This window comes from Gopherus evgoodei, chromosome 15, assembly GCF_007399415.2.
Source record: "Gopherus evgoodei ecotype Sinaloan lineage chromosome 15, rGopEvg1_v1.p, whole genome shotgun sequence".
Taxonomy (NCBI): domain Eukaryota; kingdom Metazoa; phylum Chordata; order Testudines; family Testudinidae; genus Gopherus; species Gopherus evgoodei.
The window spans coordinates 7,417,399-7,439,758 of NC_044336.1; the positions used below are offsets into that span (position 1 = coordinate 7,417,399).

Sequence of the window (22,360 nt, forward strand, 5' to 3'; positions counted from 1 at the left end):
AGGCAGCTTCCAGGTCAATACTCCAGCGAGTGCCGCACACCACCCTGAGATCAACATCCTTGCACTGCCTACCATCCAGCGTCCTCCTTCTGAGAGGCTCAAAACGGCTCTCAGACATGAAGAATGCTTCACAATCCAGCTGTGACTTGCCCCAGGTCATCCCTTGAGTCTGGGGCAGAGCTGGGGAGAGAATCCAGGGTCCCAGCTCCCAGCCTCCCTCTCTAACCACCACCAGTTCCCTTGTGTAAGGCTGGGAGACAGTGCTGTGGTTAGCCACAAAGCCTGATTGATTTTCATTGCTAAGACTGTAAAGGGCGACGATCAGATCACGCCAGGGGTCTCAGCACTTGGTAACACAAATGAAATCAAGCAGGAAATCCTATCCCATTCGGGGGCTAACCGCTAAATCCTAGAGTCCGATAAACCCACCCTGCCCAGACAGCAAGCCTCTGGAAGTGCCCTTCCCCCAAGCCTGGGTAACTGGCATGGTGCAACATGCCCCAAAGGCTGGCAGATTCACAGGATGGTGGCTCACAGGAGGGAATGCAAATTCCTGTGTCAAGGGTATGGACATGTCTACAGTCAACAGTCACCTTGCCCTGGCCCAACAACTGCCTGGAGCTCCAGTTTACAGGGTTTTCCTCATTACTCACTGTATCTCCTAGTGTACAGTAAGGCAGGGATTCTCAAAGGGGCCTAAGGGAGTTAGGTGCCCAAAGCCTATTGAAATCCAATGGGAGTTGGGTGCCAGACTCCCTGGAATCCCCGGTGAAATATCTTACAGCACGGGAGAGAAGGGGCCTCTCTCGCTTTGTGGCAGGTGTCCCCAGTCCTGGTGCCCCTGTGACCTGCAAAGGGCTGCTTGGGCCTGCGGAGCTGGTCTGACCCCCGCATGTGCCGCTAGCTCCGTGGGTACTAGGAGAGGAGGGCTCAACCAGTATTAGACGGCAAGTGGCCCGAAGTGCAGGGGCTGTGGCCAGCGCAGGAGAGCTGGGTGAAGGAGGCCCTGGCATTATGATCCTGGGCGGACTGAGAGATTGGGCTCCACTGCCCATCCTCCTTCTCCCACAGGCCAGGAAAGGTGAGAGGGGGGCAGGTTGGAGCTAGGCCCCACAGTGGCAAACTGCCTGCCATCCTCCCATGGAAAGTGAGTTTGGTGCTTTTCCACCATGACTAAGTTCAGTTCACAAGCAGGCTGGATGAGGGGGCCAGGGCGAAGAGCGGAACATACGATCCTCCCCCGCCACGGACCTTCGTGCTCATTACTGGGATGTGGCAGGACATGAGCCCTGAGCCCGCTCTGGGAGGGTTCAGGCTCTGACCTACATGGCCAACTTTACATGAGCCCCACTCCCAACAACATACAGCTCCCCCTCCCTCAGCACCTGAGAGCACAGGGCCTGGAACAGAACCCCTGGGGACCAGACAGGCTGCCTGCCTACTGCAGCCGTGCTCGCTAGGGCAGGTGCTGAAAGCCCCAACTTCAAGGGGAGGTGAGAGCTCAGCCGCCTGCAGGGTCGGGCCTGCATCGCTAAGCATGCAGAGATCCCACTGACATTAGTGGGCATTAGGCAGGCGTCTGAGGAGGGAAAAGCCTCCATCCTGCCACTAAGGCCTTGTCTACCCAAAAAAGTGTCACCAGTTTAACTGATGTTGGTTTTCAGAACAATTAGCTACAACAGTGCGAACGGTGATGTGGATGGGCGACAGCCGCCAGCTTGGCCTGTGTGATGAACTAGGAATGTTCTTAATGTTTTCTCTGAGTACTGTGTTGGTGCCTCAGTGTCCCCATGGCAGTTCTTAAGTATCTGGCAGAGCAAAGGGCCAGTGCACCTAAATGCCTGACCCTCTGTCTCCTAGCAACTGATGGCCTGGGCCCCTCCCCTGCAAAGGTGCCAGCTGAAGGTGCTGGAGACAAAGAGGTCAGGTGACCTCCTGGCCCGGGAAAGGAACAGAGCAGAGAGGAGGGGTGGGGGGAGGTGGTTAGTCTGGAGCTGGCTGGGGTCGAGGAGTGAAGTGCAGACGTGGGGGGTCTGGCTCACTGCCCCCCAGAATGGACCCAGCTGAGGGGTCCGGTTCGTGTATCTACAAGCTCTGTTTTAGACCCTGTTCCTGTCATCGAATAAACCTCTGTTTTACTGGCTGGCTGAGTCACGTCTGACTGCAAAGTGGGGGTGCAGGACCCTGTGGCTTCCCCAGGACCCCGCTGGGGCAGGCTCGCTGTGGGAAGCGCACGGAGGGGCAGAGGATGCTGAATGCTCCAAGGAGAGACCCAGGAGGTGAAGACGTGTGAGCTTCTTGCCCTGAACAAGTCTGCTCCAAGGGAGAGGAGGCTCCCCAAAGTCCTGACTGGCTTGGTGGGGAGCAGTTCCAGAGCATCGCCCTGTGACTCCGTGACAGCCTGCACCCCGTGGAGTGAGCTGGTGACCTTCAGAGCTAAAAGCACAAGCTTCTACATGCTGAACTAAAGCTCCCTTCCTGAGGCTGTAATAGACTCATATCCTCTGAGGACTGGGCACAGAGGGGGACCCAGATCACAGGCTCGCCAGTGGGCATGGGATGCTCTTATTAACTGACTTAAGCTAAACCAAAATAAAGCTGGTTTAAATCACACTGTGAGAGTCTCCACTCAGCCTTTGGGACCCGTTTAATGAAACTGGTTTAAAAATCACACCTGAAGTGAAATCACTGGCAACTCTGCATGTAGACACAGCCCTCTGCCCCCCACACTCACCTGATGTTGTCGTAGTTGGCCTTGGGCAGTTTTTCGCAGGAATTCCACAGGGCCTGCAGCCTCTTGTCTTGGTCCTGGATGCTAGGAAGGAAGCGAAGTTTGGGATTAGTTGGTCAGTTTGCCACACGGCCAAGCCGCTTGCTTCGCTGAGCGCTCAGCTGTTGAGAAGAAATGAGGCCCCAGATCTGAACGCCCTGACAACTGGGGCACAGCTGAAATCTGAACCGGGATCCCGAGTTTGCAAGTGGCTCTTGTCTTTGTAACAGTCTGAGCCAGTCCCTCCAGATTTAAACGCCCCCCAGGCTGGGGGCATCCAGTGCAGATAGCGAGTGTGAATGTTGGTGCCTGAGCCCAGCCTTGCTTTTATTATTTATTTCGGGTGCTTAGAGAGAAACTCCAGGCCTGCATGGTACCATTAGAGACTGCGAGTGTAGCTGGAATGCCTCCAGCCCACCAACTCAGCCAGGCTCCTCCCCTCCTCAGGAGGGAATGCATGAATACAGAGGCTGACTGGTCAGATCCCCAAGTCTGGTGCATTTCTGCATTTGCTGCAAATACAGAGATGCCCATTTCGGATGGGGAAGGAGAGAGCAGCCCAAAAATGAACGCAAGGCCCTGACCGTCTACCATAGTTCAGCCCTGTCTCTAGAGGAGGCACCAAGTTTGCGAGCATGTTTGCTGAGTGCGAGCGAGTCCTTCAGAGAGGCAGTGGTGCTACATGCATGACCAGGGCCTTGGCTCTGAGCTGTTCCAATTCAAGCTGGGGAAGGCCAGGTTTTCCTAGTGGCTCAGGTACCAGCACCACCTCAACAAGGGGAACTAAACCCTTCCCCCGGCACTTTGCTCCAGGGCAATTTGCTTTCAGTTCAAGACCTGCTTCCCATCCCCTACACAAAACAGAGGTCGGCTGCAAGGCAATCCCCAGGACAAGACTGCAGAAACTGTATACAGATGGAGACTGAAGTGGACGGAGGGAAACTGTATACCTCTGTTGATCTGGGCCTGATTTATCCTTAATCCATCTCTGATACATGACACATCTCCCCAGTTATGTGGACACACCAGGGGGAGGGTCTAGATAGCTACCTCAGGGTTTGTCCACATGACAAGTTACTGTGTGGCAAAGCAGGGGGTCAATCTCCAGTGCACCAGCATGCCACCCAGTAACGTCCTGTGTGGATGCAGCAAGAGTGCAATGCGAAGCCTGGAGAACAGTTTGATGTGCTGCCCTTTCGAGTAGCAGCAAGCAGAAGGTTGCCACGTAGACAAGCACTTGGGTGCTTATCCTGTCACCATTACTGAACTCAGCGTCTCACAAACTTTGATGTATTCCCGTTTGAGGCAGAACAGTGCTGTCATCTCCATCTCTTAGATGGGGAACTGAATACAGAGAGGTTAAGTGACTAGCCCATGGTCATACAGGAAATCTGTGGCAGAGCAGGGGAGACCCAAGTTCAGTTCCAGCCTCAGGCTGGTACCTGGCCACTAGACTATCCTTCCTCTGGAAGTTTCATATCCCTTAGTCACACTGGTACCAGCTCCATAGCCATGGAGACCTCACCTATATTTTCACATCCATCCCCCTGCAGAGCTAGATTACCATCAGCCCCACTACATAGGATTCAGAGGGAATCCATATAAGCCTCTAAAGAACAACTCTTCTCTACCCAAAAATGCGACGACTTTAAGGCCTGACAGCTGGCCCTTCCAGAGCTAGACACAAATGCTGCCTCTCCCAGCAGGAATTTCACCTTCCAAATGGGTTAAAGCACCTGTTTCTAGCCCTCCCGGGACACCGAATGCCGAGCTCTAAAGCCCTGACACTTTAAGCTGCTGCAGGACTCCATCTTGCCTGTCCTCATCTTTGAGCTGGGGGCAATTTTGGGAAAGGTTCCACATTTGGGGGACAAAGGTGAAAACATCAGCAGTGATTTGAAACTGCTGAGGCATCTGGGATATGAGAGGAAGCCCGGGGCTGCTTTAGCTAGAGGCAGATTTCTGGGAGAAGCTACACAGCTTTGCAGACTGGTCTACAGAGGTATGAACTGCAGTGAGCTCGAACATATAGTGCTTAAGTCTAACTGACCTCTGCAGACCATGCTGGTGAAATTAAAGGTACCTAGCTCATGCTGATGTTGTCCTGTTTCAAACAAGACTCTATAAATGCATATTAGGTACGTTTCAGTTTTCACCAGGAGGGTCTACACGGGACAGTTAGAGTGCTCTGCAATTCACACTCCCACAGACTGGTCTGTGACATGCCAAGGGGGCAGCACACTGATGTTTTGCCCTGGGCTTCAGATTGTCTTGAGCAGCCTCTGGATGAACCCTGGGGAGCTGGATTAGCCGAGGCAGAGAACAGATGAGAGGTTGAAGGTGCATGAAGCCAAGGACAAAGGAAAATGCGTTTGGGACTCACTTGGAAGCTTGAATCCATTCGTCATAGAGTTCAAAGGTCATGAGAGGCTCTGGAAGCTCTCGGAGATAGGACTTCAGCGCCCCTAGGAGACAGAAGGGAACACTGGCCAGTCAGTACCAAAGCAGGATGCTTTCCTAGGTTGGAGTGTAAGGATCTTGGCTGGTCCTTGGGCATGGGACTTTAGCCCCTTCAATGAAGCACAAAGGCCAAGCTGTATGTTCTGCCTAGCAGCCTCACTAATATGATTTCAACCAAAACCAAGAAAACCGATTAACATCCTAATAATCTTGACAAACATTTGCCATTTCTCCTGTTCTTGTTGCTTTCTCTGTGGGCTCTGCCCCGTGACAATGGACTCCCTGGCTTCAACGGGAGCGAGATCAGACCCTCATTTCTTGAGGAACAAATCCTGCAAAGCACTGCACAGCCTCCCCTGCGACTGAGATTACTGCTGCCCAGGGTGCTCAGCACCTCCCAAGATCAATTTTTGAAAGAGAAGGGAAACCATCTCGGATCAAGAAAGGAACATCATCTTAACACTGCGGAAATGTGCCATTGTCACAACACTTCATGGTATCTCAGCATATGGACCTATGCCATTTTCAAAAGTGGCAAATGGGATGCGAGTGCCCAGGTTTCCTTAAAACTGATAGGAATTTGGAGTCCATATCATCCAGGTGTCTGAAAAACTTGGCCTCAAAGCCCCTGAGGGACGCAAATAAAAAGTTTTATCGAAACCAAATCAATATTTAGCAGGCCAGTAAGGAACGGGCCTCATTTCCAACCTGGTTGTTACAAATTCTGTCGGTGAATAAACCCTCTTATTCACCGACAGAATTTGTAACAACCAGGTTGGAAACTCCATTACAAAAGAATAAAAAATGATCTAATTATCGATCCACCCATCCCACACTCATCGCCATGTTTTCAGAGCGTCTCATGGTTATTACAATTGCATTTGGGTTGCTTTAGCATGACCGGTAACTTGGCTAAATAGCATAAGCACAATGTGTGTCCTAACATTTAGAGTTACTTTTTTAAATGTAACATTTATCACAATAAACCAGGGAAAGTCTGAACCCTGGGGTTCATCAGTGATTCTGATCAAAACTATTTTTTCGTCCTCAACTGCAATGACCAGGACAAGCACAGAAAATAGAGACGCTAGAATAGTTTGATGAACGTCTCCAGGGGAAATTGAAGATTTAGAAGCACTGACATTAGTAGGTATAATTTACTTATATATATTTAGAGTTTAAGAAAGGACACATTTTATTTCCAAACTGGCATCAAACAAATCCACATTTGTTTCCATCCCTCCCTAATGCCCAATATGGTTATATTTATACTTCAAAGTTTGTTTTTCATACATTTGTTATACTTTTAAAGTTAAGAGATAATGAACCTAAATTTGTTCCTGCATTGCTGTAAATTGGATGCAGCTCCAGGATAGTTATTCCAGAATTTACAGGAGCATAAGAGCACAATTTGGTCCATTCATTCAGTTAAAGCAGAACACAATTGTTTTACACTACCTACGTCTAGAGTTAAATCAGTACTTGATGTTAACAGATTGATAAGGCTTCTCAACAGTTCTAATTTTCTCCTCACGCTTAGAACTGAACAGGGCAACAGAGTTCAGATTCTGTTAACAACTTTCCTCTAGTGAATAGATTGCTCGAAAAACTATACAACGAAACACCAAAAGAAGCTGTTCATGACTCCTTTCTAGCAGGCAGAGTTTTAACCCTTATGGGAGGCCCCGACAGAGGGGCCCAGTCTCTTTCCTTGTTGTCCAGAAATGACAGCAGCAGATCACATATGCACAGTTGCATGGGACAGTAATATAGCTTGGGGGGAAATGGGTTTTCTGTTTCAGGGGTAGTTCTCCCATTTCAAAATTGTTTCCATTCTAGAGTAGCACATAAGCTTGTTACCAAAGTCAAGGTGGCAATGCCCTTTACCTGCAATGGCATGGGGGTCTGCTGAATATTCCTGCACATCCACCACGCAGCAGTCGAGAGCCGCCTTGAGCTTCTTTAACTTGGATGCAGAAGGAGCCACCCTGAAGAGACCCTTCGGGCAAAGGAGACAGGAGAGACATCAGCCCCAGCAGGAAACTCCTAAAATCATGGCAACAGCAGAACACAGCGCCCCTAGGGCGCGAGCCCCAGAGTGACCTAGGTGCCAGCTTAATATCCAACCTAGGGGTCAGGCTCTGACCTAGTGGTGTCACGTTGGATGTGGTTTAGTAGGAAATCACGGACGTAGGAAGCATGGGTATCCCCGTAGCTCACCTGACTTACACACAGAACTGAAGTGGGGTTGTAGGGTCAGATCCTCAGCTGGTGTAAATCAGTATCTATGGAGCAATTCCAGCTGGGGGCCTGGCCCATGGGGCCTAGAAACTATGGAACTGGGCAGATTAGACATGATGCGAGGAGTGTCTTTGCAGAACAGCCCTTTGTTACTCCACATATCTGTGCCCTGGGCCACTTCAAGTCACACCTGCTCCCTTTGCCAACGCAAACAAGCTTGTACTCCTGGTAGCCCCAGCAAGGCGATGTAGCAGCTGCCATCTTGGCCAGCACCAGGGCTCTCCGGCACTAAAGTCTCTACATCAAGAGCCAGGGTCTCTAGCTGACTCGCATTCCCTCAGGATCAGGCGCAGATGGAGACCTGTTACACACACTGACCAGTAGTTACACTGACAGTTACGGGGGAGCGAGGGGGTGTCTGTTCTGACGCCTGCATGACCAGCGGCAGCATCAGCATCTTTGTTAATGGTGATGGTGCCAAAGGGAGTGACAGCTTAGCTGGTGTTTCAGATCCCAGGTAACAGCCGGTAAAAGAGGCACCGTTTGAGCTGGAAGTCAAGCAGATGTGAGCTGTCACCCCTGGGGAAGGTCCTAAGCCAGGACAAAAGTACCACCCCGGGGGGCTGAGAGCCTCATGCTCCCCACTTACATCCCAGTGCTGCTGGGACCACTCTCCGCGTCTCCCTCCAAGCCAGCTCCCTGCCAGTTCTTTGCTGTGCCCTGCTTCCCAAGGAGAGTCAGTACCTGGCAGTGTAGAGACATGGGATTCTGCAGAGGGTGGGGCAGGGTGAACTAGGAGCCACTCCTACCACAAACCCCACTCCCACATGTGCCCAACCATGCGGTGAGCCTGCCAGCCCCCAGGGGATGCGCAGCTGGGAGGTAGCTCATATTTTAAGGGTGAAAAACATCAGGGTGAAAAAGTTGGGCGGGCGGCACTGAAGCTGCTTGCAGGGGAGAAGGGAGGGAAGTTTGTGGTTAAATGCAGCAGGAAAGGGGAGCTGCTTAATAACTCAGGAGCTCCCACGGTGGTAGCTTTGTCAATGGGGAATGCGGCTCCTGACCAAGAGGGCAGCATGGGAGAAAGCATGAAGGTTTGATTTTGACTCCCACTCCACATCTTTGAAGAGCTATGGGTCCTACATGCACATATCACAACAGGTGGTGTACCTCGTCCAGGGCACTAAGTGCCCCGATAACTATGGGGTGAAACCAGCCCATCACTACGCTCTCAAATGAACTCACACAGAAATATGGTAAAAGACAAAAACAGCCTGTTACCCCCTGTGGGCGAACACTTTTCCACAAATGCTCATTCTATATCTGATCTCTCCGTTCTCATCCTCAAAGGAAACCTGCACAACACCTTCAAAAGACGAGCCTGGCAGCTTAAATCTGGATCTTTGCTAGACAGTAAAAATCATGCTCTTAATAAAGACAATGGATTCATGGCTTATTACAGCAACCTGTGACCCACCCACCCCCCTTTTTGTCCTATGACTGCAGAGGGATTAACGGGCCACTTCACCTTGAAAGGTCTTTGAAAATATGAGTTAACTACTTGTGCTAAACAATCTGTTCCACCTTGTAGTTAACTGGAAGACCTTTCCTAGACGTGAAGAAGAGTTCTGTGTAGCATCTCTCTCACCTACAGAAGTTTATCCAATGAAAGATATTATCTCACCCACCTTCTCTCTGACTTTGACTATCATCTAGAGCAGGGAGTCCTGAACCGTGGTCCGCGCACCACTGGGGATATGTGAGACATCTCTGGGCAGTTATCATAACCTTATTCCCAGATCTGGACCTTAGCGTCCAAAATATGGGGGTTAACATGAAAACCTCCAAGCTTAGCTACCAGCTTGGACCTGGTACTTGCTGCCACCACCCAAAAAATTAGAGTGTTTTGGGGCACTCTGGTCCCCCTGAAAACCCTTCCCTGGGGACCCCAAGACCCAAATCCCTTGAGTCTCACAACAAAGGGAAATAATCCTTTTTCCCTTCCCCCCCTCCAGGTGCTCCTGGAGAGATACACAGACACAAGCTCTGTGAATCCAAACAGAGTGACTCCCCCTCTCCGTTTCCAGTCCTGGAAACAAAAAGGACTTTCCTATTCCCCAGAGGGAATGCAAAATCAGGCTAGCAAATCCAACGCACACAGATTTCCCCTGATTTCTTCCTCCCACCAATTCCCTGGTGAGTACAGACTTAAATTCCCTGAAGTAAAGAAAAACTCCAACAGGTCTTAAAAGAAAGCTTTATATAAAAAGAAAGAAAAAATACATACAAATGTTCTCTCTGTATTAAGGTGACACAACACAGGGTCGATTGCTTAAAAGAATATTGAATAAACAGCCTTATTCAAAAAGAATACAAATCAAAGCACTCCAGCACTTATATTCATGCAAATACCAAAGAAAAGAAACCATATAACTTACTATCTGATCTCTTTGTCCTTACACTTAGAAACAAAAGATTAGAAAACAGAACTACTTCTCCAAAGCTCAGAGGAAGCAGGCAGCCAGAAAACAAACCTCAGACACAAAATTCCCTCCACCCAAAGTTGAAAAAATCCGGTTTCCTGATTGGTCCTCTGGTCAGGTGCTTCAGGTGAAAGAGACATTAACCCTTAGCTATCTGTTTATGACACGCCCCCCAAATTGCAGACAGTGGGGAAGCTCACTGGCGGCGATTTCCTTCTAGAACTTGAAAATAAACAGATTAATACAACACATGCACCTTTACATATACCCCTAAGTATATAACTAACAGACTTGTACATTTTAAGAACACTTTTTAACTACTGGATTCTGGGAAACTGTCACGGGAGAGAGCATCAGCAACTTTGTTAGAAGCTCCTGTGATGTGTTGAATTTCAAAATCAAAATCTTGGAGAGCTAAACTCCAACGAAGAAGTTTCTTGTTGTTCCCCTTGGCAGTATGAAGCCACTTTAGTGCAGCATGGTCAGTTTGTAGTTGGAACCGCCGTCCCCAAACATATGGGCGTAGCTTTTCCAGGGCGTACACAATGGCATAGCATTCCTTTTCACTGACTGACCAGTGACTTTCCCTCTGAGACAGTTTCTTGCTGAGAAACACGACAGGATGGAAGTTGTGATCTGTTGCTTCCTGCATGAGCACTGCTCCTATACCACGCTCAGATGCATCCGTGGTTACTAGGAATGGCTTGTCAAAGTCCGGGGCCCTGAGCACAGGGTGAGACATGAGCATCGCCTTAAGCTGGGTAAAGGCCTTTTGACACTCATCAGTCCACTTAACGGCATTTGGCTGGGTCTTTTCGGTCAGGTCGGTCAACGGGGCAGCGATTTGGCTGTAGTGTGGTACAAATCGCCTGTAGTATCCGGCCAAGCCTAAGAAGGATTGGACCTGCTTCTTGAACCGTGGGACAGGCCACTTTTGGATAGCATCCACCTTGGCCTGTAGGGGGTTTATGGTTCCTCGACCCACCTGGTGCCCCAGGTAAGTCACTTTGTTTTGGCCTATTTGACACTTTTTGGCCTTAACAGTTAGTCCTGCCTGCCTGATGCGCTGAAAGACCTTTTCCAGGTGGAGTAGGTGTTCAGGCCAGGAGTCTGAAAAAATGGCCACATCATCGAGGTATTGCTGCTTCACCAACTGTAATGGCCCCTTAACCTCGTGACCATACACAAGTTGAAATGGTGAAAATCCTAAACTGGGATGTGGTACAGCCCTGTAGGCAAACAGCAACTGCTGCAACACTAGGTCCCAATTATTGGAGAATTCGTTGATGAATTTTCGTATCATGGCCCCCAAAGTTTCATTGAACCTTTCCACCAGGCCATTGGTTTGATGGTGGTACGGGGTGGCAACCAAGTGATTCACCCCATGAGTTTCCCACAGTTTTTCCATGGTCCCTGCCAGGAAATTAGACCCTGAATCTGTAAGGATGTCACAGGGCCAACCTACCCTGGCAAAGATGTCTGTTAGTGCCAGGCACACAGTGTTAGCTCTGGTGTTGCCTAGAGCTACTGCTTCTGGCCATCGGGTAGCAAAGTCCACTAAAGTCAGTACGTACTGCTTTCCTCTGGGCGTCTTTTTTGGAAAAGGGCCCAGAATATCCACAACTACTCGCTGAAATGGGACCTCAATTATGGGGAGTGGCTGGAGAGGGGCCTTGACCTGGTCTTGAGGCTTACCCACTCTTTGGCATACCTCACAAGACCGGACATACTTGGCAACATCCTTGCCCATCCCCTCCCAGTGGAAGGACTTCCCCAACCGGTCCTTGGTTCTGTTCACCCCAGCATGCCCACTGGGATGATCATGGGCTAAGCTTAAGAGCTTCCCCCGGTACTTAGTTGGAACCACCAACTGTTTTTGCGGCTGCCATTCTTCCCAGTGTCCACCAGAAAGAATTTCCTTGTATAAAAGTCCTTGGTCTATAACAAACCGGGATCGATTAGAAGAGCTGAGAGGCGGTGGGGTGCTCCGTGCCGCCGCCCAAGCTTTCTGAAGGCTGTCATCTGCTTCCTGCTCAGTCTGGAACTGTTCCCTTGAGGCTGGGGTCACCAGTTCTTCCTCAGACTGTGGACTTAGGCTTGGTCCCTCTGGAAGCGATGTAGGTGATGGGGTTGTTTCCGTTGCTGGTGAACCGCTCTCCGCTGGTGCACCTGAGGGTATTTCAGGCTCTGGCTAAGCCTTTTGGGTATGGCTGTCTTGTGCTTCTGCCAGTTCTGGCTCGCTGGCACCCTCTGGCGTTGAGTTTGAAGATGTGGTTGCACTTGCTGGTGCTGGTTGCTGTTCCAGTTCCGGGCCTGGGACTGGAGATGCTGTGGCTGTTTCAGTGGTAGGCATGGAATCCGGGTCCACTACCTCTGTCTGGGTCTCTGGTATCACAGACGGGGCCTCTGTGGACGGCTCAGGAACAGGAATGGGTCTGGAAGCTTGCCTGGTTTGGCTACGGGTAACCATTCCCACTCTCTTGGCCCGCCTCACCTGGTTGGCCAAGTCTTCCCCCAGTAGCATGGGGATAGGATAATTGTCATAGACTGCAAAAGTTCACATTCCGGACCAGCCTTTGTACTGGACAGGCAGTTGAGCTGTAGACAAGTCTACAGCTTGTGACATGAAGGGGTAAATTGTAACTTTGGCCTTTGGGTTGATGAATTTGGGGTCAACGAAGGATTGGTGGATAGCTGACACCTGTGCCCCCGTGTCTCTCCACGCAGTAACTTTCTTTCCGCCCACTCTCAAATTTTCCCTTCGCTCCAAGGGTATTTGAGAGGCATCCGGGCCTGGGGATCTTTGGTGTGATGGTGGTGTAATGAATTGCACTCGCATGGTGTTCTTGGGACAGTTGGCCTTGATATGTCCCAGTTCATTACACTTAAAGCATCTTCCATCTGATGGGTCACTGGGCCGAGGTGAGTTACTGGAGACTGGTGAGGTGGAAGGGTAGGGTGTCTGTGGCTTTACTTGGGTGGTATGTGGGGTCTTTGGCTGTCCTCGGTTGTAGGGTTTATGGTCTGTGTGCCCCCTGTGGTAATCATTCCCCTTGACAGTAGCTTTCTTGCTTTCTGCCAGTTCCATCCATTTGGCTCCAATCTCCCCTGCCTCAGCGAGATCTTTGGGTTTTCCATCTTGTATGTACCGTGTGATGTCTTCAGGAACACCATCCAAGAACTGCTCCATTTGTATGAGGAGGTTCAGTTCTTCCAAGGTTTGAATGTTGTTTCCTGTTATCCAGGCCTCATAGTTTTTTGCAATGTAGTAGGCGTGTTTGGGAAATGACACCTCTGGTTTCCACTTTTGGGTTCTGAAGCGCCGACGGGCATGATCTGGGGTTATCCCCATCCTGTATCTGGCCTTGGTTTGAAAAAGTTTATAGTTATTCATTTGCTGCTTAGGCATTTCAGCTGCCACCTCTCCTAAAGGTCCACTGAGTTGTGGCCTTAATTCTACCATGTACTGGTCTTCGGGGATGCTGTACCCAAGACAGGCTCTTTCAAAATTTTCCAAGAAGGCCTCGGTGTCATCACCTGCCTTGTAGGTGGGAAATTTCCTGTGCTGTGGAGCAATAATTGGCGCCGGGTTGTTAGGGTTGGCTGGCACATGCAGCCCAGCTTTTGCCAAGTCCAGTTCATGTTTTCTCTGTTTTTCCTTCTCTTCATTTTCTTTTTGTTGTTTTTCCATGTCTCGGCGGTGGGCTGCCTCTTCTTCTTCGTGCTTCCTTCTGTGGGCCAACTCTTCTTCTGCTTGTTTCCTTCGGTAGGCCACCTCTTCTTCTTCTAGTTTTCTTTGTGTGCTGCCTCTTGGGCTGCCTGTTCTCTTTGGTAGGCTGCCAGTTTGATGCTTTCTTCCTTTTCTTTTAGCTCCAGTTGTCGCCTATGTTCAGCTTCTTTGAATTGGTCTTCGGCCTCAATTTTTGCCTTAGTAGACATGGTTCCTGTTTTCTTGTGTTGGGGTGCCCTCCGGTGTTTCTCTTCTGAACTGCAGGCTCTCTGTTGCCTCCTGAAGTCTGCCTAGCAACAGTGCCTTTAGCTAATCTTCAATGTTAAGTAAACCTGAAAAACCACTTTATTTGCATTTATATAGTGCTGGTATGACTCTCAATGGGAGTGCTATTGTGTGACAAAAGACTCGTGATAGCACCTTAACGACTTCTTGCTTAACATGCAAGCCACAAACTGCCAGAGAGAGCAGAAAGAAAGAAAAAAATTCTCTCTGGTTCCCTTTTAAAACCAACCTGTTTCTCTCTGCTAAAAAGCCCTTAGCAGAGAAAAGAAAAATATAATATTCCTACTGGCTTCTGGATTCTGTCTATCCCACCACTGCACACCATATCATAACCTTATTCCCAGATCTGGACCTTAGCGTCCAAAATATGGGGGTTAGCATGAAAACCTCCAAGCTTAGCTACCAGCTTGGACCTGATACTTGCTGCCACCACCCAAAAAATTAGAGTGTTTTGGGGCACTCTGGTCCCCCTGAAAACCCTTCCCTGGGGACCCCAAGACCCAAATCCCTTGAGTCTCACAACAAAGGGAAATAATCCTTTTTCCCTTCCCCCCCTCCAGGTGCTCCTGGAGAGATACACAGACACAAGCTCTGTGAATCCAAACAGAGTGACTCCCCCTCTCCGTTTCCAGTCCTGGAAACAAAAAGGACTTTCCTATTCCCCAGAGGGAATGCAAAATCAGGCTAGCAAATCCAACGCACACAGATTTCCCCTGATTTCTTCCTCCCACCAATTCCCTGGTGAGTACAGACTTAAATTCCCTGAAGTAAAGAAAAACTCCAACAGGTCTTAAAAGAAAGCTTTATATAAAAAGAAAGAAAAAATACATACAAATGTTCTCTCTGTAATAAGGTGACACAACACAGGGTCGATTGCTTAAAAGAATATTGAATAAACAGCCTTATTCAAAAAGAATACAAATCAAAGCACTCCAGCACTTATATTCATGCAAATACCAAAGAAAAGAAACCATATAACTTACTATTTGATCTCTTTGTCCTTACACTTAGAAACAAAAGATTAGAAAACAGAACTACTTCTCCAAAGCTCAGAGGAAGCAGGCAGCTAGAAAACAAACCTCAGACACAAAATTCCCTCCACCCAAAGTTGAAAAAATCCGGTTTCCTGATTGGTCCTCTGGTCAGGTGCTTCAGGTGAAAGAGACATTAACCCTTAGCTATCTGTTTATGACAGCAGTACACAGGAGAAATTGTCTAATGGTGGATTTTACTTAATATTTTATTTATTGCATTTTCATAATAGGCAACTCAGACGAAGCTTTAAAACTCCATGGGAATTTGTTAAACACAATATGGTAGTTAATTTACTTCAAGGTGTACTAATGAGAATACAGAGACGCAGATATACAGAGCCCTCATCTCCAATCACCGGACAGCACGGGTTCAGCTGCCCAGCAACTGTCCAGTCTCTACTTTGGTTGTATACGTCGCACTATAATTATATCTGTATGTAACAGTGAAATATGCACAGATGGCTAAAGACAGGTTGTGTTAACAGGAACACACAACATATCAGTGATGGGAGGAGTACGGGTATGGGAGCAGCTGTTAGATCTGGAAAGGAGGTATGCAATATGAAAAATTTGGGAACCTCTGATATATAGGGACGGATTAATTGCTCAAGAGAAAGGATGATGCAACCCAAAGTTTTGCCCTCAAATCAAACTACCCTGGAGATTACAAACAGGTTTGTAAAGGCTTTCTTATGTTTGCTTTTCAATTTTTCGGGGCTGGTCTTCACGTACAGTGAAGACGCTTCTGTGCCGACAGGAGAGCTTCTCCCATCAGTGTAGTTAATCCACCTCCCCGAGAGGCACTAGCTATGTTGATGGGAGAAACTCTCCTGCTGAAATAGCGCTGTCTACATGAGTTGCTGTGTCACTCAAGGGTGTGGATTGTAGGGCTGTAGTGTAGACCTGGCCCCAGTTGCATTTCTCGATCATGGCAAAGCCTGGAAGCACCAAAACACGGAGCAAAGCTGCTTCTTTGAATTTTTTTTTTCAGCTAGGATGGGAAGCATCAGAAAACAATCAGATGTGTGCGGTCTCAGGAGATTCCCAGCCCAACTTTATAGATCAAAGGGTCTGAATATTTCCAGCAAGGTCTGAAGAAACATCTGAGCTCTTTGTTGCTTCTTTGAACCTGTAGGGGGTTGCCCATCATTTGTTATTTCCTAGTCTCTGCATAATGAAGAGGGATGGTTATCTCCATATTTATAAGCTCTGTCTCTACCATGTGAATGCAATAAAAAGGACTGCAACAGCGGCACGCACAAGAGTCCCGCAGAGCACGCTCCAATCCCTGCTGTGTTTAAATCATCTTTCCTGCTTTTCTCCTCTCATTTCAAGGCAAGGAAAAAGAAAAGGTTACTTTGCCTACACGGTTCTGAACTGGGACACACTTTCTTCAGGCAAGGGATTACTTAGGTCTCAAAGCCACTGATAAATAACTGAGACCAACTGCCCTAGGAACAACGCAGGATTGTGCTAACAGACTGAGCTGGTCTACCGGAGGCAGGTCAAAGGAAAGCAACAGACTCTAAACACAAACTGGGAGTTAGACGTGGCAGCAGCTCTATTCAGTCAGCCAGCTGCTCTCCTTACGCAACTGGATGCGGCTGTACGGAGCAGCAGGATGTGCCCTTACTTCCCCATATGAAAGGTGCTTCTCCAGGCAGCAGGCTTCCAAGCAAATGAAATCTCAAACAGCATGGGTTGGGCTCATCCCTGGTGTAGATCAGGAGTGACGCCACTGAATTCAGTGGACACGAACTCATCCAAGAGGAGAACTGGGTCCAAATAATTGTAAACTACACCACATTACCACATGCACTCCCAGTACTACTTACATCACTCTAAACAGTGCCTCTGAATTTGGACCAGAGGCTTCCATGGCAACTGCACCTCTTTATAACATGATCGAATTTGGCCCATCTTGGCCTGTCTTAGGAATGCATGATCTATTTTAATAGCAGCCTTGCTTTGTACCAAAGGGACACAGCGAGGGACCCAGGACCCAATTCTGCCAGTGTATCTCCAGGGACCTCAGTGGAGCTGCTCCCCATTTACACCAGGTGTATCCAAGACCAGTCAAGACAGGATCTGGTTTCCAAGGAGACTCATTCACAGATTGAGAAGAGGCTGCAGTGTTTGCTCTCCCCACTGAACCAAAGGCTGGGCACAAGAGCTGAAGGAGGGGGCTTGCCTCAAAATTTCAAGGGCCTGCCCCAGGATTTTGCAGTGGCAGGGTTTGGAAATACCAGAGAGCCAGAGCAGGGTTTCAATGGGGGAATAAAGGAGGGGGTTTTTCAGAGGGTCAGAGGTTTTAAGGGCAGCAGGGATCATTACGACAGTTGTGCTCGGTGGAGAAAGGCCGGAGATTATCTGTGTCTGGAATGAAGCCACTCAGTTGAGGGGCTCCTGACTCACCTCCTCCTGCATCCCGCACTCCAGCAGCATGGTGACACACGCCTCGATCGGGAAGGCGATCTCCCGCCCGCTGACGGCCAGGTGCTCCTCCAGCGGCTTCCCGAAGGAGGGCTTCTCGATCCAGGCTTCTGTTACATGGATCCGCAGAGCGGGCAGGAGGGAGAGGAAGCCGTGCTGGTTTAGGGGAGCGCGTACACCCGCTGGAAAGCTGCGCAGGTTCCCGACCCCCGCCACCATTTCCTGTGACAGCCACGTCTCTGCCAGTTAGGGAGCTCCCTTGGCAGTGAGGTTGCAGGGCTGCGCATCCCCATGTCCCACATTATGGGTGTGCGCGTAGGGAGCTAATCCATGTCTGGGATGCATCTATATCCAGGTCTAGGTGAGCCAGGGCATGCGATCCCCCCCAGCATCCCCCCTCTTGTATGGCTTCTTCAGTGTCCCATGCTGATGCTTGACCCTCCCCCAGCACTGCTGCTGGGACCAGCCAGTGTGGGGTTGGCAATGGAACCACGGGCTAGCCCCTGCTCTTGGCACCAAGCAGGCTGCCCCTGAGCCCCTGCTGGCTCAAGGTGCAGATCTGAACGCCAAGCCCCCATGTGGCCAACAGGCCAGATCACACCCAGCCTCACCCACCTGAGGCCTGCCTGAAAGCCTCCCTAATGAAACCATCACTGCTATTGCTCTGGACCGCATGGGGTCTACGGACTGGGAGGGAGCGCCGTGAGGAGCCACACACGGCACAGCAGGCATGCATTGTGCATGGTGTCCCTCACTCAGCTCCCTTAATGCCCCTCAATCTTGCCCTGGAGCATCCCCGGCTAATCCAGTCCTGGGCCTCCCTCAGCTCACCAGGGTCTGCCAATTGTGCTCAGTGGTGGAGCGTGAAACCTGTCACACTCAATTCACTAGTGACCTGAGTTATTACTTCGACTCCAGCCTCCAGAGGCGAGAGAGCAAAATGCATCAACTCACTGCATGGCTAAACTTCAAACTGGGCTTCTACTGGCATAAACGCTACCACGGCTCCTGGGGTGGGAAATCCCCAGGGGACAAGATTACCATGGTGCATCGTGGTTGCAATGTTCCTTAATCCAAAAATGAGGAGTGGATCTTTAAAGCTTGGTGCAGCCCTCCGAGCTCCCAGCCCTGACTGGGACGGGGGCCCACCTGCTATTCTAACTCTTTGCTTTTGTGTGTTCAATATACCAGGGGATACCAAACTGCGGATTGCTGGACCCCGCCCCCCAAGACTCCCCATTCTCCACCCACCAGACTGGGAGGGGGGTCTTGGGGCTTCTGCCCTGCTGCGGGATGGTGGGGCTCGGGGCTTCTGCCCTGCAGCGAGATGGTAGGTCTAGGGGCTTCTGCCCCATGGGAGGCACCTGCCAGGGATTCAGCCTCACTCTTGCTGAAGCCCCATGCCCTGGCAAGTGCCCCCCACAGGGCTGAAGCCCCTAGCCTCACCACTCTGCTGCAGGGCAGAAGCCCCGAGCCCTGGCAGGTGCACTCGGCTCTCGAACTTCTGAAGATTATCGTATGTGGCTTGGAGGGATAGTAAGTTTGGCCACCCCTGCAATATACTTATGGGGGTGGCAGGAGTAATTTACAGGCAGCAGTTCCCCAAAAGGGAAATAAAGCTGCAACTGCATGGGGTTGCTCCTGGGAATGCACGCACCACTAGAGCTGTTTGCATGACCGCTAGTAGGCATTGGCCTGATAGCTACAGGACTGTTGCTTTAAAATGGGGGAAAACAACGCTGCTTTAAAAGGTGGCAGGTTCTCAGGGCCCAGGAGATCTTGTAGGGTGGAACTGTAAAGTCCTGAGTATGCAGCCTGCGGCCACAAACAAAGCCCACAGCTGCTTAGGACTGAGCATTCCAGGGTTTGTTTTCTTTAGCAGAGAGAGAGAGAGAGAAACTTCCCTGTATCTGTATTTCTGGGCTGGCTGAGGAATTCCTTTCCATTGCCAAGGCGGGCAGTTAGAAGCAATTCTAGCCTGGCTGATCAGCTGGTCCCAAGGACCCCCTGAATTCTTTCCTACTTAATGTCCCAAAGCATGAGTGTGTGAGTGCGCAAGCTTGCACATGTGTGTGTGTACATGCACGTGCAGGGCCAAACGTATGTTTACGAGGCTGTGTGCATAGAGATGGGGGCGTGTGTGCAAGAGGCTTTGCGTGCATGTGTCTGACTGAGTGTGCGTAACTGTGCATGGATGAATGCATCTGTGTCACTCAGTTCCCCAAGGGAAGAAATCCACCTCCTTTCGGGAGCGGACAGGAGTCTGCATGGTCTATGCACATGACACAAGGGAAAGGTTATTTCCCCCAAGGAAATCCAACAGCAAGAGACTCCCCTCTTTAAATTCTAATAAGTGCTGCACATTGTGCCATGTGTTAATTAAAAGAATGAGGGGAAAGCCTAATCTGTGACCCAGTTAGTCCAGGTTTCCTTCTGCTCCCCATGTCCTAGAGTCTAAGTTCCCCTTCATTCTGGTTCCATTTGATCTCAAGCCCATGGGGCTGACGGAGAGCCAGACCAGACTCAGATGGCAGTGGGAGGAGACAACGACCGGGGTGGGTGCAGCCTGCCTGAAGGAGCAGAGACTCAGAAGAGTTTGAAAGCAGGAGAGAACCTGACGGGCCCAGGGTTAGAGAAGAGCTGAGCTCTGCGGAGGGAGATGCAGGGCTGGCAAGCATGTGGGGGGGAAGATATGGGTTTTGGTGGGGGCAATTGATCCCATGAAGGGGTGGGGAGGAGAGACGAGTCACTGTCCTGCGAGCGAGGGACAGCGGGGTTGTTGAAAAGCCACTGCAAGGCGAATGGATTGAAGGTGGGGCAGTGCGCAGGCCAGAGTCGCTGCCAGAGAGGGGGCTGTAGTTGCTGCAGGGCATTGATTGTGTTTGCTGGGGCCGAGGGGAGGGGACTAAGGCCTTGGCTACACTCACACTTTACAGCGCTGCAACTGGGGTGTGAAAAAACACCCCCCTGAGCGCTGCAAGATACAGCACTGTAAAGCGTTAGTGTAATCAGGGCAGCAGCGCTGGGAGCGCGGCTCCCAGCGCTGCACGCTACATCCGTAAGGGATGTGGTTTACATGCAGCTCTCCCAGCGCTGCCGCTCTGACTACACTCACACTTCAAAACACTGCCGCGGCAGCGCTCCCGCAGCGCTGCCGGGGCAGCGCTTTGAAATTCCAAATGTAGCCATACCCTAACTTGGAAGATAGAGGAGGAACTGACAGAGAACTGATTTCAACAGTTTAAGGGAATGAGACCCTGCTGAGAAAGCTATGTCCAGGAGTGGGGTGACTTGGAAAATCGGTGGAAAATTTCCTCCCCACTAAATCAGCTCTGTGCAGGGTGGTTGGAACTGCTTCTGACTGGGACGGAGGGCAACGGCACGTGAGATGGTTTCACTACTGAGAATCCCTGCTCCACTTGCTCCAGAATCCTGCCTCTGGTGGTAAGCAAAAACTGATGATTCAGGGAAAGGGGACAGACAGTACCTATGGGTACAGTGCAGTGCTGGACACGAAGGGCTCTCTCATCAAGCCCTCTGCTAATCAGCTGGGGCCCCGAGCGCCAGTCCATCTTAGCTTAGCATGCCGTCAATTAAGAAAACACTGTGCACTTACCCTGCTGTGCTTTTATCTGAGGCAACACGTTCTGTAAAAGTGCTAATGACTTCCTATGGTATTCTGCTTGCACTTCTATTAACTGGGGAAAAGACAAGGAAGAGATATTATATCCTGCCGTAGGAACCATGGGGCACTTGCGTAGGGGTTAGAGGAGGGGCATCTGGGTGAGGGACCGGTTGTTAACACAATGAGACATCATTCACAAGGGAAGGACACAGACAGAAAAGCCCAATCCCCATTGGCACTTACTCTTTGAAAGTAGTTTGCATAGTCTATTTCTTTGGCCACGAAATTGTACATGTCAGCCGACAGCTGGTCCTGTGGAGAGCACAGAATTAGCAAGCAGTAAATTAAACAAAATCAAACCACTCTGACCAGTAATTGCAATCATTTACAGGTGGATCGGGCACGAAGGCCAGCACACAGGGTCAGAGATGCTTCAGGCCGGTGTTGCACGCTGCTGGGATTGCACCACCTTTGCAGGCCACCTGAAAATGGCACTGACTTTATGGTGCATTTGATCCTGGCTGCAGGGAACATGGGCAGTGAAACACAGATTGGGGGTGGGGGGAGGAGGAGGGAATAGATACAGATCTGACATTAGCAATCCTGCGTGGCTCAGCTTTCGTTACCAGTCCGAGTACAAGATGGGAAGGCTGACGCTGCAGGATTTGCAGAAGAGAAATAAAACACCTCGTTCACAGCAAGAATCTTCCCCTTAGATCCATAAGGTGGATCTAGAATCCAATATTCTGCTCCACAAAGAATTCCACACACATCAAGAGAGCAGAATGTTGTGGGAACCCCACACATGTTGGGAGAGCAGGATATCAGAGCCTAGATGGATCTGAAAGGGATAATTGTTCCTTGAAGGGTGATGTATCAAAGATCTGAGATGCTGGAAAGTTGGGCGGTTTCCTCCTGCCTTTGGTTTTGGAAAGACTCTTGCTAAATTCAGACCCGATGTAAATGGGTAGAACTCCACTGACTTCCATGGCTGGTTACACCCAGGTCTGAGTTTGACTCAGGGGTAGCAGACATGAGGACAAGGAGGGACTGGCCCACCTAAAACCCTCTGAGATCTCTGGTGGCTTTCCCCGATTTCTCATCCATTGATGGTCAAAATATGCCACGTTAGCATCTGCATGCCAACTGCAGAGCCCTCAGTATCTACCACACCCCAGTCTGACTCTGCTCTCTGTAACTCTACACAAAGGGCCATGCTAAGTACTATTCTAGCCTAAGCACCAATGGAGCAGTCACTATGTTTGTGTGGGCATGTTCCAACCTCAGACGTGGATGTAC

At 50.1% G+C, this 22,360-nt stretch overlaps 1 protein-coding gene across 6 annotated transcripts in view; it reads right to left on the reverse strand.

The window, feature by feature from the left end:
- ARHGAP44 (Rho GTPase activating protein 44) overlaps nt 1-22,360 on the reverse strand; it is a 173,752-nt gene that overhangs the window by 25,447 nt on the left and 125,945 nt on the right. For all 6 annotated transcript variants that reach the window (XM_030534516.1, XM_030534518.1, XM_030534515.1 and 3 more), the window contains exons 8-13: nt 21,305-21,373; nt 21,053-21,134; nt 17,419-17,546; nt 7,118-7,229; nt 5,154-5,235; nt 2,735-2,815 (exon numbers count right to left, since the gene is read on the reverse strand). In XM_030534516.1, coding sequence (XP_030390376.1) covers nt 2,735-2,815; nt 5,154-5,235; nt 7,118-7,229; nt 17,419-17,546; nt 21,053-21,134; nt 21,305-21,373 — 554 coding nt within the window. The remainder of the gene's footprint in view (nt 1-2,734; nt 2,816-5,153; nt 5,236-7,117; nt 7,230-17,418; nt 17,547-21,052; nt 21,135-21,304; nt 21,374-22,360) is intronic.